The 15360-nt window shown below is 45.7% G+C and overlaps 2 protein-coding genes across 2 annotated transcripts in view; one reads left to right on the top strand and one right to left on the bottom strand.

Moving 5' to 3' along the window:
* T265_10906 (hypothetical protein) overlaps positions 1-10783 on the bottom strand; it is a gene marked incomplete at both ends in the record, with an annotated part of 27392 nt that extends 16609 nt beyond the window's left edge. Inside the window, one exon of the mRNA XM_009177419.1 lies at positions 10716-10783. Within this exon, the coding sequence (XP_009175683.1) occupies positions 10716-10783 (68 nt within the window). The remainder of the gene's footprint in view (positions 1-10715) is intronic.
* The window catches only part of T265_10905 (hypothetical protein), a gene marked incomplete at both ends in the record, with an annotated part of 56876 nt that overhangs the window by 37857 nt on the left and 3659 nt on the right, over positions 1-15360 (top strand). The window contains 6 exons of the mRNA XM_009177418.1: positions 2165-2392; positions 4957-5242; positions 7004-7214; positions 9041-9343; positions 9638-9839; positions 11561-11979. Coding sequence (XP_009175682.1) covers positions 2165-2392; positions 4957-5242; positions 7004-7214; positions 9041-9343; positions 9638-9839; positions 11561-11979 — 1649 coding nt within the window. The remainder of the gene's footprint in view (positions 1-2164; positions 2393-4956; positions 5243-7003; positions 7215-9040; positions 9344-9637; positions 9840-11560; positions 11980-15360) is intronic.

The raw sequence follows: 15360 nt of genomic DNA, 5'->3' as shown, positions 1-15360 counted from the left end.
GCCAACCGATGTCAGGTTGTTGTCAGTTTCTGTCCAGATTGAATGTCTGCAGGTGTAGGCACCTCTGAATGATTGTGGTAAGCGAGCACTAAGTCCCTTCCCTGTCCTCCTTTACCCTTTTCTTTACAATCAGCAGTACAGTTGTCTTAAAATTCTCCTCTGATCGTTATTTTGGGTTGTTTGTCTCATTCCTAGTATTCCGCAAGTATTTTATCTCGGTGGGCTGTGCTTCACGCCAGTGATACAGAGCCACATGTTCGAAACTTGTGCACGCAGATTGGTTATCAGCTTGTTCACATCCTGCTGCAATGTCGTCACCGGGTAAGCAATCTCTCAGCTTGTTTCTTTTTGCCTACTGTCACAAATTGTAAAGTTTCACAGATTGATAGCCATGTTCAGGAGACTAGCAGTTCATGGGGCGACAACGGTGTGCATTAATCGCCGAGCGTTTGTTTTCATTATTCCTAATACTAAATTATAATGCTGTATCATGTGGCTATCCAGTACACAACCTAGCCTAGGTCACTGGTGATACGTCGGCACAATTCGCTTTCAAGGCTGTGTCTTGAATTTTCAAAGTTACCCGAAATGTGATGCCTAGGACAGTCTTTGTCCACCGTCGACACATATCACGCCGGCCTAGCATGTGTTGCCTTCTCATCATCCTAACTATTGTCGATCTCGAAATAGCTCAGCGGTTAAGGTGCGGACAATAAGGGAAAGAATCGTTCAGCTGTACTCAACTACCATGCCACCCGAGGGATGCACGAGTGCTGGTTGCCCAAGCCTAGACAGAGAGGGTTCGAACCACGGACCTTTCGGCCAGTGAATCCGCGCCATAATCACTGAACCAGCTTGCCCCCTGACAGGAAGGTCCGTGGTTCGAACCCCACATCATAATCTCGATTGCTCCTGTCCGTGTTTAGACAACTTGGCAGTGCCTCAACCTTTGTGCTTTCTTCGGTGATATGGCATCTAATCACCGAGGAGAATTATTATTATAATCATTACCATAGTTGGACGACTTTGAAACATTTGGAACCAAAGTCGAATAGTTTCAAGCGGAATGAATGAATCCAACTCAGATTCTTCCAAATAGATTTCGGAGAATAAGCAATCATAATAAGCTATATGCATCCTTTACTCTTAGTTGCATGATTTCACAAGTGACTTTGACTGTATCCTTATGTAGCCTTCTGTAGCCCCCTTCTCTTCTTCAGAACCTTATGAGTAGTGCATTACGAATACACATGTATCACGATATCTCGAACACCGTAGCAACTGAAACATGAGGAGGCTTGGTGCAGCACATTCAGCTGCCTGGAAACATCACAAACGAGGGCTTCAGTTGGGTTTCGGGCGAGTCCGTCGCAAAACCAAATTTATTTGGAAATGAGTTGATCTTTTCGAGAAATACACTCATTTGAAAATCGATTTGGTTTTCACGGGAGACTCAACTGAATCTCTCGTTTGTGTGTGAATGTGCTGCACACAGGGCGCCTTGTGATTCAGGTGGCACCATATTCGAGATATCGCAGTATATTTTCATAAAGGAAACTATTCACAAGGTTGCTGAAGACTCTTCGACAGCCCACGACCGGTTTCGCCCTTCTTGGGGCTCATCAGGTAGACGCAGTTCCCTGTGAACCTTATGTTCTACTTGAACCCAAATTGGACTGTTTTCGAGAAATACACTCATTTGCAAATCAGTTTGGTTTTCACGAGAGCCAAGAAGGGCGAAACCGACCGTGGGCTGTCGAAGAGTTTTCAGCAATCTTGTGAGTAGTTTCCTTTATGAGTTGCTCTTTTGTTGTTGTGCCTAGGCTGAAGCATTCGCAGCCTCACACTATTCTATTGGGTCTGTAAACGATTTGCCGGTTACGACTTTCCAAGGTGATGATGGCCATAAACCACACCTGTCTCACTGCGAGTGCGTTTAGTAAAGAAGGATGGAATGAAGTAATAACGGTAGCCTAATGGATATTTATTCAATCTATCCGAAAACATATCTGGCTTTCATAAGCGGAAGGGCTGGTCAACTGTGATAATCATGCGATTCTGTATGGAGTTTCTAAGTACTACTTTTTTTGCGATAATGGCCCATCCGATGCACCAGCATTTTTACCCAAACAGTTCATGTTCTTCACCTCGTATAATTGCTCAGGGCACGGTGGAGGCGGTGTGTGTCAGTCTGCAACATTACCTATCTGCCGCGCAGCGGCTTCAAGAAACGAACAACTCAATCTCATTGGTATCCTGCGAACAAGTTTTGGATCTGTGCTGGACGGTCTTGTGTCATTACGGATACTCAGTGACACGCCGTGCCGCCGGATTATGGCCAGCAGTCAAGGCGGCCCTGCTTGCGGAACAGGCTAGCAAAGATCAACGTGTGGTAAGCGGTACTTTTGTCATTATGCCGTACGAGGTTTCAGCACTGGCGGTGGCGCACGATTGCTTGGCAACATTACAGCTCTCTCCACTAATTACACAACCGAGTCTAATCTTAGATTTAACCCTTGGGGACTGCTGAGTGTCGCTATTGAATCGTAAAATGTGCCAAGTTTTATGATAACTCAGAAAAGAATATTCTTATGGAGAGCACGAAACAACGTTTGTCATCAATCACAGACTGCTGTGCGATTCTTTCGAAGAGATAACCGTCTGCTTGCTGACTCTGTCCATCATGAGGTATTACTGGATTCCAGTTTCATTGTGTGACAGGTTCATGAATGACACCAAGGTAATTTACTCGCACCTCGTCTAGGTGTGGACCTTCGGCCATCGCTTACAGCACCGCCAGATATCAGCTTTATTTACCGTCTTCGACAAGCTCTTCTGTTGCACACCACAGTTGGTGGTCTGTGTAGATGGCTCGAGACGGCGTCGTTGTGTTCTTTTCTAGTAGACGGCACACTGGAATCTGGTGCAGTGGAAACTATTCAACCTCCCGAATTCGGGATACTTGACTTTCACACTTCCGATTCTGCTTACTCTTACTGCATGTTGTTTTTATTCTCCTTCCATTGTCCTTCATACAGACACAGTCAGTTCGTCCTTTCGCTTCCATCTGTCATTTATCTCAGACTATTCTTTTGTAATCAGCTTCTTAACGGACTTCGACGCATGAGATGAACCGAGCAAGAACTTATTGAATTAACGGAATATGAATATGACCACCATGTCGTAGTGAATGAAAAATCTTTCAGCTGTAACACCTTTCCGGTGCCTAGCTGCCATGCTACCCGAAGGAAGCACGAGGGCTTGGATACTACCAGGTCGCCCAAGCCTAGACAGGGGAAGTCGAGGGCAGAGGTCGGGGTTCGAACCACGTACCTTCCGGTCAATAAATTCGCGCTTGAGCCATCTCGCTCCCTGAATCATGTCACAGACCCTGCTTCAAACAAACGGCTTATTGTTCGCAACATTTGCGGAGTAACTTTGATCCCATCTGCAACTGTACACATAATCGATTAAGATCGCTGTTTGTTGTTTCTACCTTAGTCAAATACACGTTGGTTTTCAATGCGCGTTGGCGTCCATTTGTGTGGTTTCGGCGTGTAAAAGCTTTGGCCTATTGGGCAACCTGGTAGCCTTCGTGTTTCTGTTTGGTGGCGTGGCAGCTTGGCACCGAAAGGGTGCTACAGCCGAACGCTCATTGTATTCGAAGTTGCTGTCGTTACGGATACCTAGCTACAGACTGAATTGGAGAAAGTTGCCATATTTACAGTTTCTCGGCAAAGAACAAATGGAGCCAGGTTTATTCTGGGAATTTTTGTGAACATGAGACCCATAGACCTTTGTGCTACTAACCGGAACTATCAAATTATATTTCCTTCGATGTATTTCAAAAGCGACGAAAATTCTCATCGCCGACTGATGCAGATTAAGCTGACATTATGTTTTCCTAATGTGGTACGATCTGGAGTGACCGTAGATGTCAGTAACAACGCGGTAGTTTCTGCAGTTATTTTGGTGGTAATATTCCTCGTTTAGCTGCCAGTTTGGTGGCTCAAAGACTTAACTTTGCAGTGTAAACTCGCGGAAGTACTTGTCTCTTCTGGGTCTACTCACGGAGCCCTGATGTTATAAAACATTGTGAAGTTACTTTGCCTCTGTATTCACATTTGCGAGGTTGAATCGTCACTCCTCTTTTATCATCATGGCAGACAGTCCACGAATACCTCTAGGACTTTGAACTAATGTCGTCCAGATTCACGCGCTCTGTTTGAACACAAATCAACTCGAAAGCATAACCACAAACAGCACTGAGAAACCCACAATTACTCTACCTATTTCGCACAAATGCAACCACGTGACTCAATGTGACAAATTGCTAATCCAAAGATATTCATTTGCTACTGGGTGCCATCCCACTCTCTTGCACAGTTGATTACAATTCATCTTCTATCTCTAACTATCCTTGATTCGACAAGTGTTTCTTGTGTGGCTAGTGGAGAGATCCTGAAGTCCCAGTTGAGGTTAAGCCGGCTAAATGAAATCAGTCGGTGAAATAGATCCGTTACAGTCGTACTTAGAATTCAACAATTCTATTGGTCGGTTTAAACGCCCACCCTACGGATTTAAACATTATGCCGTTCAGCCATAAGTGGCTCTTCAGTGTTTGTTGGCCTATCAACATCAGGCAACCTTGATTTCGAGATGAAATCTCAACCAGAATCTCTGAACTAGTTCGTTCAAACTAATCCACACTAGGTTTCCATAGCTGTAAATTGAAGATCGACCGGTACAGTTCGATCCTATATGCGTCATTGGGAACAGATTATTCACCACCTGCTTACTCTCCTGTGCATGTACTCATTTCCTATACTGTCACATGACCGTTCTGACGGTAGAGTTTGCTTCACTCATGCCTAGTTCACTGATTTGTGTTTTCCTGTGGACCCTATTTCTTTTTCACCAGATCTATTTCACACTCTTTTACGTTTCTCTAATCAGCCAGTTCTCCTCATACGTTGGCTCACACGACTAATTGATCTTGCGCGACATAATCCGGGCGAATCACACACGGGCACAAAAACCGAAGAGATGACAGATTCTCCACGTGCGTTAGCTCTACATCTACTGCGCGGCATCTTCTGTGACTCTCGTTTGAGGCCTCATCTCCAACCGGTGCCCGAGATGATACACTCAAACTTCCTTATCCGAGCATTGGAATTTGCGGTGTTACCCACGTTCAGTGATTCTGATTGGACTGTTTCCAATGCAGGTCTGCAACTTCATTGTGAGTTATCCTAATTGTTACTATTTTCCATGTCAACAACATCTTCACACTTTAGACGAAAATCAATTTTTTAGGCAAAGTTACCCACTTATTTTGTGGCAGCAATTTACGGCGCTGATGCTGAAATAGTTTAGTACGTCTCCTTCACGATCGCTTCGTCATGGACGGGGCAACTTGAACATCACGGAATTCGATTGTTGGCCTGTTTGCTGGGCTGATTGCAATCGTTTCATCACCAATCGAGGTGACACCATCAGTGCGTTATTGGGTGCTGCTAGCCGGGGATAACCTTCGATCGCTGTTAGTAGTTCGGTCGGGCGGTTCGATTGGTTGCTGTCATCCCGTGTCCTCTTTCCCCGATGCCCACGTGACTTTTGAGTTTGGCATTCCCCGCCTCCGTATCTGGTCGATGTTGGACTGACCTTTGTCTTTCCGAGTCCCGACATGTGACCTTTATTGATTTGACTCCAAGTTGTTCCTTGTTTGCATGTTTGTGAATCCAATATTCGGGTCTCCTTGAGTGTTCCGGTTGAGATGTTGGTCTTCTGTGCGTAGAGGTGCGTTAATTGGATCCAGTTCGATGCACCGGTTGATCGAATCTGCCATGGAGTGTCATGCTTCCAGAAAATCCCTTCCGTATCTCGTGTCTCCGTGTGCCAAATTTTTTGCGCCTTCCATATTGAATTTGTAGCCTTCTTGGTGGTCTTCGTGTATAGATATCAAGCACAGGGGTTCATGCCCCCTGACGGCCGCGTTGTGCACATATATTAAGACACACGTAACACTAATCAACGCACAACCACTAACCCATCGCTACACACCAATATGCTCCTCAATAACGCACTGATGATGTCACCTCAATCGGTGATGAAACCTTTGCAATCAAACTGCCCAGCTCAGCGAACAAACCAACGACCATCTACGCTACACGAGCTGTCAACATTTTTCTCTATAGATCACGGAATTTCTCCACTGCAGTTGCCATTGAGGAAACAATCGCCAAAGTCTGACCAAGGACAGTTTGGGGTTTCTGATGTGGTTGATGACAGTGTACTGGTTAGGACTGTAGTAGCACATACTCTTTGTGAACAGAGTGTGGGCGGAAAGGTAACGCAGTCGGTGGCTCCGTGAGTCTGCTCTATGGATGGCCACCTCCATTTATTAATTTGTTTATCCCTGGATACCTCCATTTTTTGCAGGCAGTGTGCACCTGCGTGAATAAGATCCGTTATTGGCCCTTACCGGCTTTACCTGGAGGCCACACGTTGCTGTCACGGTCTGCGCATTTGCTTTACCCGTCGAGGGGTACTGATGGGAGGTCTCTGTGCAACATTCACATAGTTCCTCATACCAGGTTGAACTTTGTCTAGAAGTCAGATTAGCGCAATCCTTTATTTTGAGGAGGGAGACTTTTTAGATTACATGGATCACTTTGCACCAAGCACCACTGATCATCATGGGGAAGACTCCCAGGGGGTTTGGGGATAAGAATTGGCAGAATTAGGAACAACTCAAACAGAAACAATTTTCAGTTACCGCTCAGCGCTATTCATTGATGATTTTCGGAGTATGCTGGTTTTGTCCGACAAGGTCTGTCACTAGTCTTGATTTCAGAAGTGTTCTTTCTGTCACTGCCATATTTGCGTTCAACGCATTAACCGAACTTCATTATTCTTCTCTCTCTCTGTCCAGCTGCGTTGGTACACGCCTTACTTTCAACGCATTAACCGAACTTCATTATTCTTCTCTCTCTCTGTCCAGCTGCGTTGGTACTACGCCTTACTGGGACAAACTCTGGTCGGGCTCCTTCAACCAGCGTGGACGTTTTTGGCAAATACCCAACTTTACTGGAGCTTTGTTTGCGAGAGCTCGAGACGGCTGCCAAACTGCAGATCAGTCGACCCAGTCGCACGACACAAGTCATTCCCATTCTGACTCTGTTCGGCAGACTAAGCCCTGGCGAGTGGACAGAGTGAGTGAAACTTGTTTTCGGAGAGTCCAACAACAGACTGGTCGATCTTCATATATTCCCACAAATGGCTGCAACGGAAATCCACGTTTCGTTGGTGTTCTGTTGCCTTTTATAGTCTTTCATTTTACTCCGTTATTCTGAGCTGTGCTATGTAGTGACGCGTGGTTCTGACAACAGAATGTCCCGAAAATGCCTTTGCAAGAGGGTGAAATGAGGCGTGTTTTCAGGACCCTTTGACAAATACACGCTCACATGGTGGAAAATGAAATGGATGCCTTAGTTTTCCAACACCATTTAGAGGGAGCACGCCAGATTAGTGTTGCAAGTGAGCTATTGTTTTGAGTGAGTTCACTTTAGTTCAAGCATTGTGTCTCTTCGAGTTATACCAATAACTAAATATTATTGACGTTTAGCTGTGAAACCCCTTCGGTGCCTAGATTTCACGCCACCCGAAGGAACCACGGGGGGGCGGCTGAGATATTGTCAGGTTGTCCAAACAGGAACAGTCGAGGTGACACGGTTGGGTTCGAACCACGGACCTTACGGTCAGTGTGTTCGCTTCCTAACTACTGAGCATTCTCGAGCTCATAGCATTCGTGAGGTTGACGAAAACTTATCGACGGCTAACTTCCGGCCATGATCTTACGAGTCTTACGACAACTTCTTAGATCCAATTGCCCATCATATATCAGCACGCTTGTGACAACGTTGCAGGTCATTGAGGCCATCGGGTCTAAGTGCAAGTCTCCCGTATTAAAAGCTTTCGTAACATTCCATGCACGGAAAATTTCCTCTCAACGCTCGGACATTGATAAGGTAGCTGTTGATCTGTTCACCGAGTTTGACTATTGGTTTGCAAACATGCAAGCAGAGGTCGTTGGTACGCGCGCGCCGAAATGTAAGCTCTTTCCACATAGCAAGTCATGTGTTCAAATCACACTCTACTGGGTATTCTAATCTTTTATTTCCGTCGTACACGAGATTATTTCATGTAACACCGTTCTGTTTGATCTCAGGATGCGTAACGCCTTCCTGTTATACAGTTGTGAAACAATGGTACGGGTGAATACTGCTCAGAGGAGTTCATTTTGAGGGTATTTGTACACGTATAGCACCAGTGCACCAGATCCCTGAGTTTCATCTAGCGCGATCTGCCTCGTACAACGGAGCACACTGTGAACAGCTAGTGATGTTTACGACAAACTTTCTGCTAATTGTATGAATATTGCCTCCTTCGAGAAATGCACTCATCTGCAAATCAATTTGGTTTCCACGAGAGATTCAACTGATCTCTCGTTTATGATATTCTACAACTGAATGTGCTGCACACAGGCCGCCAAATTGATTTGCAAATGAGTGTATTTCTCGAAAACAGTCCAATTTGGGTTCAAGTAGATCATAAGGTTGACGGAAACTCTGGGGCTGCGCCTACCTGATGAGCCCCAAGAAGAGCGAAAGCGGTCTTGGCTGTTGAAGAGGTTTCAGCAACCTTGTGAGTAGTTTCCCTTATAAAAATATTGCCCCTTCTTTGAGGAATGCTTTCCACATGCTATGGCTCTCGTATTTTGGTTTTTTGAATCAGTCGCTAATATATATGTGCCTCCGGGAATAAAACGCAACGTCGTATGGGACAATTACTGAAGCCCTGTAACCACTATCGATTACTTGGTTTGCCGACTTGCTGGTCTCATTTTTCAGCCTTTTGGCTGTCGATGTTTTTGCAAACTTAGTTTTCTCGCCGCTGCCCGTGCATTTTTTTTGGTTTCTGGAATTAGGGTTTTGTTCTCCTCCCTTTCATTTTCTTTATTGAAAAACCTTATCCGCAGTTCCGAATTAAACAAACGTGCGCGTTCAACCGTTTGTCACTTCCTGTTACACCATAACTCTTCGGCCATACGTGGAATGGCTGCGCGAGCCTATCTAGTCTTCCTCCCACTTATGGATGAGTCGGGAAACTTGGATAGTTCACTGGAACTTTCCAGAGTTGGTCCTCTGCAGCTGCTCAGGTCTGAACCCAACAAGTCTCGGTCTGAACCGTTCACTGCGAATGCCATTCATGGTCAATTGTGCCTTCTTCGAGCCTGGCTTACACAACCGGTCTCCTATCATGTGCTGCGAAACAGAAAGTCGTGAGTCGCACCGTGTTTTTGTCTTGGAGGCGGCATTTGAGCTATCATTTTCTTTTCAGGTTTTATCGCTGGATTTTCTGAATGCTTGTCTCAGTTATCGTTGAATGATTTCTTGTTCCTTACCCGTTCTTTTCGTGAATAAACTATGTTGAAATGTTTGTTGCGTATCACGTAAAGTGGTTGTCGCTATACCTCGCGATGATAGCAGTTTTTGCAAAGACGTTTGTCAAAATAAGCTGTTGGGTACATAAAGTTCATTCCTGACAAGGTACTTACTTCGCTGTAACTTTTCAGCTCTTTCCACTGGGATAATGCGCTAACTTACCTTGATCGTCTGATGACCACTCGTTCTCCTGGCGTGTTTATCTTGGCTCACCACTTGTGCAATCTGATGAGTTTGGCAGTCGATCCAGACAACTCCCCTTGTGTCCGAACACGTTTTTTATCCTGGCTATCCACCAACAACAACGTGCGCCTCCTGTCTCCCACAATAACCGTAAGTGTGCCGCATCGAGCTCTGACCCCGGCGTCATTAACTCCTCAGTTGCTTTTATTCAGGTCTTAGCGTAGCGCTGGCATTTCCGTCCTGTGGTGTCTCCCAAGCCACGTCGCAGGTATGCATCGGGTTGACCTTCAAGTCGAAGGATTCGGCTTGATTCATCTTGTCACCTAGCCACTGAACGACTGTGTACGCCGCATCGAGCTCTGACCCCGGCGTCATTAACTCCTCAGTTGCTTTTATTCAGGTCTTAGCGTAGCGCTGGCATTTCCGTCCTGTGGTGTCTCCCAAGCCACGTCGCAGGTATGCATCGGGTTGACCTTCAAGTCGAAGGATTCGGCTTGATTCATCTTGTCACCTAGCCACTGAACGGTATACTGTGTACGAAACAGTAATGTAACCGCTGGGTTTCCTGTGCCCCCATACGAGTAGGGGTACTCCTGTTCTCAGCAAGCGTTACCTGGTGCACTGAATTTACACTTGATTCCCATTTACTGTGCATGGGGTTCATAAAGCATCGCATTTTCTACTAACTTGGACAAAACTCTACGAATGGGTGGTCGAACCAAACACCAGTCACATTATTTCCCAATGTCCGCATATCTGCAAATTCTGGCAATACCCCACACATTAACGGAAGATTTTACATCAACACTGCCTGCACGAATTGTAGATTATGTTGAATTATCGCTCCATTGGGCGCACCACAGGAAAATGGGTGATCGGTAAATGTCCCGATGTATTAGTGGGAGAGTGATGTCCAGGCACTATGCGGATATGCAGGAACATAAAACTACTGTTCAGATTATTCACTCAATCTGTTATCCGTTTCGTTACCCAGCGAAGTATAAAAACCATTACCAGCATACTCACCTGCGCTGGTCATTGCCGTTTTCCTGGATGGGGACCCCTAGACGGGCCATATCAATAGTTAGAGACATTGTCAGACATGACCCAGTCGCGCCCTCAATCGCTCCCATGCATCCAAGCTATTGCCTTCACTGCATAGCTCCCTTCCCAATCCCTCCCACTTAACAGTCCACCTACAGTACTGTATTTACGCACCAAGTTACCAGCTCCCATCTCCAATGCGCAGCTACCTACCCCACCACCACCCCGAATCATCGGTGAACGAAACTGTGGCAGCTACAACCACTGTACGACAAGTACGCGGTCAGTACAGCTGACAATGATGATGATACTACCCAACCTCGATAGGTATTGCTCTGCATTCCGGTCGAAACTATTGATCCAGCAGTACTGAACGAACGTTTTCTACCATATCAATTTCTCATTATAGTCATTAGTGATCACTGTGTACACGTAGGCAAAAATATTTCCCCGCTTCACTCCCAAAACCGCTGATTGGTGGACCCTCAAACTCTCTTTTGTTCGTATCAGGCGCATAATCCATCGGTGATAATTACGAGGATTGCTGTATTCATGACCCTGTAGTTTCACTCTAAACCGCCTACGACATCACATGACAAATGACGCCAGAGTCAGTTAAAATCAAATCGTTGACATGGTCGCAGTAACGTTTCACTTTATCTAAACACTTGATATGATGGTTCCATCGTTGAAACCGGTCATCTTTCAATGCGAAACTGTAGGTGGATGAAGGAGGACATATTTGGTAACCGTTTTCGCATTGTTTCTCCCGGACAGCCATACTTGCCAATTCTCCACCAAATACCTCCTGTTTATTTCTGTTTCAGCCATTTCACTTGGAGGCAATTCTCAGCTTACATCTTTTGGCGCATCGCATTTGTGGAGTATTCCCACATCTGAATGTAACCTTATCGCCAGACGTCACCCCAACTGTGCTTCACCGACTTCTCTGTATCGCTGAAGATAGTGACATAGGAGGTTGGGTTCCTAGTCTCTTGAACTACTGGACTCAGCGAACCGAGTTGCATCGTACTCATCCCATGCTCTGTTGGCGCGTTGTGGAGGTTTGGTCATCTGTTCTGTATGCTCATTCTACAACTGAGTCTTCCACCCCAGTCCACGCACTCACGAACATATCTGTACTGCCAATGCTCAAGGATTTAATTGACGGTGGTTGCGATTCGATTCACCAGTCGATGGCTCTATTGTGCGCAGCCGCCTGTTTATGTGATCAGTCAAACTCGAGGTAAGCAGCTGTCAGGCACAGAATTCGAATCATACGCTTTTTTCGGCAAGTTGTTTTCGCCATCCGTAACTGACAGGCTGGAACAGCTGACATCCGCAGCGTCATTTGCATTGTAGGCTGGAACAGCTGACATCCGCAGCGTCACTCACTAAATTTGCATTGGATTCCGAGCACATATGATGTCATCCGGATCTAAGATAATACTGCCAATCGTAGAGTAACTTGCTCGTCTGGCTATCCTAAGGACCAGCGGTCAGCTGTTTAACGAGAGAAGCGTGACGGTTCTCCTGGAGTTCTTGGGGCGATCAGAAAAAATTTAGTACTTTCTAGTGATAGACATTTAACCAGACTCGTACCGAACGACTGATGACTGGATCGGTGGAAAGTTGTTCTTGTCTGTCGTTGAAAGGTTTCCTTTCAATGTAACATCCGCGTTCGGGCTCCAATTTTGAAAGGGGGGGGGGCATTGAATTTGCCAACGTGCAGAAAATTTTTTGCAGTCACAGAGTTTGGACCTCAAGTGAACAAACCAAAGCCGGAGGTTTTTGAGAGGTGACCGGTTTAGATAGGTGCACCATATTCTGGTATTGTGAGTCCTTTCTACGGAGAGTTCGTCACGTAAGAAAATGGGTCCTTCAGTCCCGATTTTTTTACTGCTGTAGCGAATAGACACTATGGATTAGTTCATCGTCTGAGTTGTTTGGAATGGCCTTATTATCCAAAGTGTCTAATAAATCTGTCATTAGCGTCGGAGATTATGACAACCTCTGCATAGAATTTATCAGCAATGGATGGAGATACGGCTGTCTCGTCCAGTCCTATCGAGTTGCCCCAAACTATTCTTTGCAGACATCCAGTTGCGCTCCCGGCCCTGCTGATAACATGGTTTTATGCCTATGTTAGTGTAGAGAAACTGCAGAACTGTGACCATTGATTTCCACCACGTCCGGACTTTGTGAGCCATACTCACCCAAAGGGGCTGCGAATTTCGGTAAGAGCATGCAGACTAACTTACGCCCAATCACTTGAAGAGGAGCTTAATGGCAAACGGCCCATTCTTTGAGCTGGAGATAACTCATTGGTTGAAGTGCGAACTTACTGATCGGAAGATCCGTGGTTTGAACCCAACTTCGGCGCCTCGGCTACTCCTGTCTTGACTTGAGCGACCTGGTGACAAGACACCTAGGCACCGAAGGGGTGTCAAGATCCACAAGCTACTAATGCGTCCACGAAGAACATAAAAAACGGCTTCTATTCAGACATGCTTTGCACCTGATGAGAAGAGCCTAGGCTCTTTGTGCTCTGAAAATATCGAGACAGATGTCGGGTACGTTTTTGATGGCAGAGCCTGAATTTCTTTCAAAGAGATTACCATCAACCTGGACTACCATAATTATCTTTCATTGCAAATGGTTATGAAGTTTCACCAGTCAGAAGAACTTGAAGAAAGGCGAAGTAAACTCATTCGCAAACTAAGGGGTATTAACGAGGGACTGGCTTATGTTTGTTCTTCCTGAACAGAAGCCGTCTCATGTCTCACTTGTTATGATATTCGGGAAATCGCGATAAATTTCTGTGACGGTACACACAACTCACAAGGGTGCCTACGATCGGCTGTGTTCCTTTTGGGTTTTGGTGCCTACATTTCCATCAAATTTGTTCTACTTGGATCAGTTGGGAATCATTTAAGTTTCCCATCAACTTCTTCGAAAACGGGTGTATTTCGCCAGTTGTGTACAATTTGGTGTTCGAATAGAACATGAGGTTGACGAAAAACCGGAGACATCGCCTGTCTTAGAGCTCCAAAAAGACGAAATCTGTCGTGGGTGATCATAGGGTTTTCAGTAAACTTGTAGCAGTGTGTTGGGTCAGAAGAGATAATCGTGTTGATGGATGAGTTTACAACACACCGCGGTTTGTTGCTCAGCAGTGTTAAGTTGCTTGTCCTGCAAGAAAACAGCTTGGTTCGGTTTGAGCAGATACCTTGCCTGAAGCTGGAGTGCTGGTACGCTGGATAAAACCCGGGTGAAAATCCCATTGTCCTGCACAAAGCTTCCCGCTTGATAGTAGGAATGTTGTAGGATAAAAGATTATACATCGCTTTCTTGAAGGTGGTATCGCAAAGGGTCAGTGGTGAAAGTAAGGATGACGGGACAACGAAATCTCTATGGTGCCTCTTAGGATCGTCTTCACGGGATGATTATACCACATTGTTAAGCCAGGATGTATTCGCTGGCTTCCCCTGCAGATAACAAGTGGGCTGTACAACGAAGATGGACTCAGCTACACAGTTAGAAGTGGACTGTTGCTGTTTGCATTTCGCGCCTCCTGGAAGTCTATGGCAGATGCTCAGAAGAAACTACTAAACTGAAAGTTTTGGCGTTTTTCGATCGCCGTGGAGATTCTCGAATTTGGCTTGCTAGTGGTTCACAGTAAAGCTGTGGGGGGTATTTACGGCTATTCAATATGGATTGATTTCACTCGCAGAATGGAATTCCCATGAAAGTGTAATTCAGTTGAAAATAACCTACAAACGCCTCGGATTACGACTTCCGGATGAGTCTCAGTCGGACAATGCGCTTTCATCTCATTCGGATTCAACATATTCAAAACAGAAATCGGTCATATTGGCCTTCCAGCTGCAAACTAATCAGCGGACTTGCAGGCCAAAATATGCTTCTGAGCTTATTAGTGCACAGGTGATGATGGCCATAACACAACTCAGAAGTTGAATGCACTAATAAGTCTTTACTGTGGTTAACAGTAGCTTACAGAAGCGATTTGCAGCATGTGTAAGGGGCAATATAAAATGTGGAGCGAGTCGAAAAAAGGGAACTCATCCTATGTGGGAGTCCCTTGGTGAAAGTCCGGACAGCTGGAACGTGTTTCCTTCGCAGTTTGGCTGCTACACGTATTCCATAATTGTCCGTGAACTGGGAGTGTTTGGCTGACTCCTTGCTCCCTGCGCGCGCGCGAGTCTGTGTGTGCTGACTGTGTTCGATTTCCCTATATGTAGGTCCGTGGGCGCGTCAGCACGTGAGTGGTTGGTACGCTCACTAGACGGTGCAGACAATCGACGTCTGATGAGTCACCTTAATGTGACGTGTTGTGGGCATGAAAAAAAGATAAGTCCCGTGATCCAGTGAGCGACTGTGAGCTGAACAGTCAAGTGTGTGGGTGACCGGGTAGCTACAAGCCATGTCATGAACCACACAAATTACGACGTAGCGTGGAAAGCATCGTTAAACCATTAGTTTTGAAGTTTGAGTACTTTTATCTTGACGTTTTGGAGTGAACACACTAACCACTATCTTCCCTTACGTTGCAGTCCATAATATCTCTTTTTTAAATCGTTACTGTTTGCGGTACACCTGTTTTTTG

Source organism: Opisthorchis viverrini, assembly GCF_000715545.1.
Source record: "Opisthorchis viverrini unplaced genomic scaffold opera_v5_418, whole genome shotgun sequence".
NCBI lineage: Eukaryota > Metazoa > Platyhelminthes > Trematoda > Opisthorchiida > Opisthorchiidae > Opisthorchis > Opisthorchis viverrini.
Note: the sequence above shows the minus strand (reverse complement) of the source record. Positions and strands in the feature narration are given on the sequence as shown.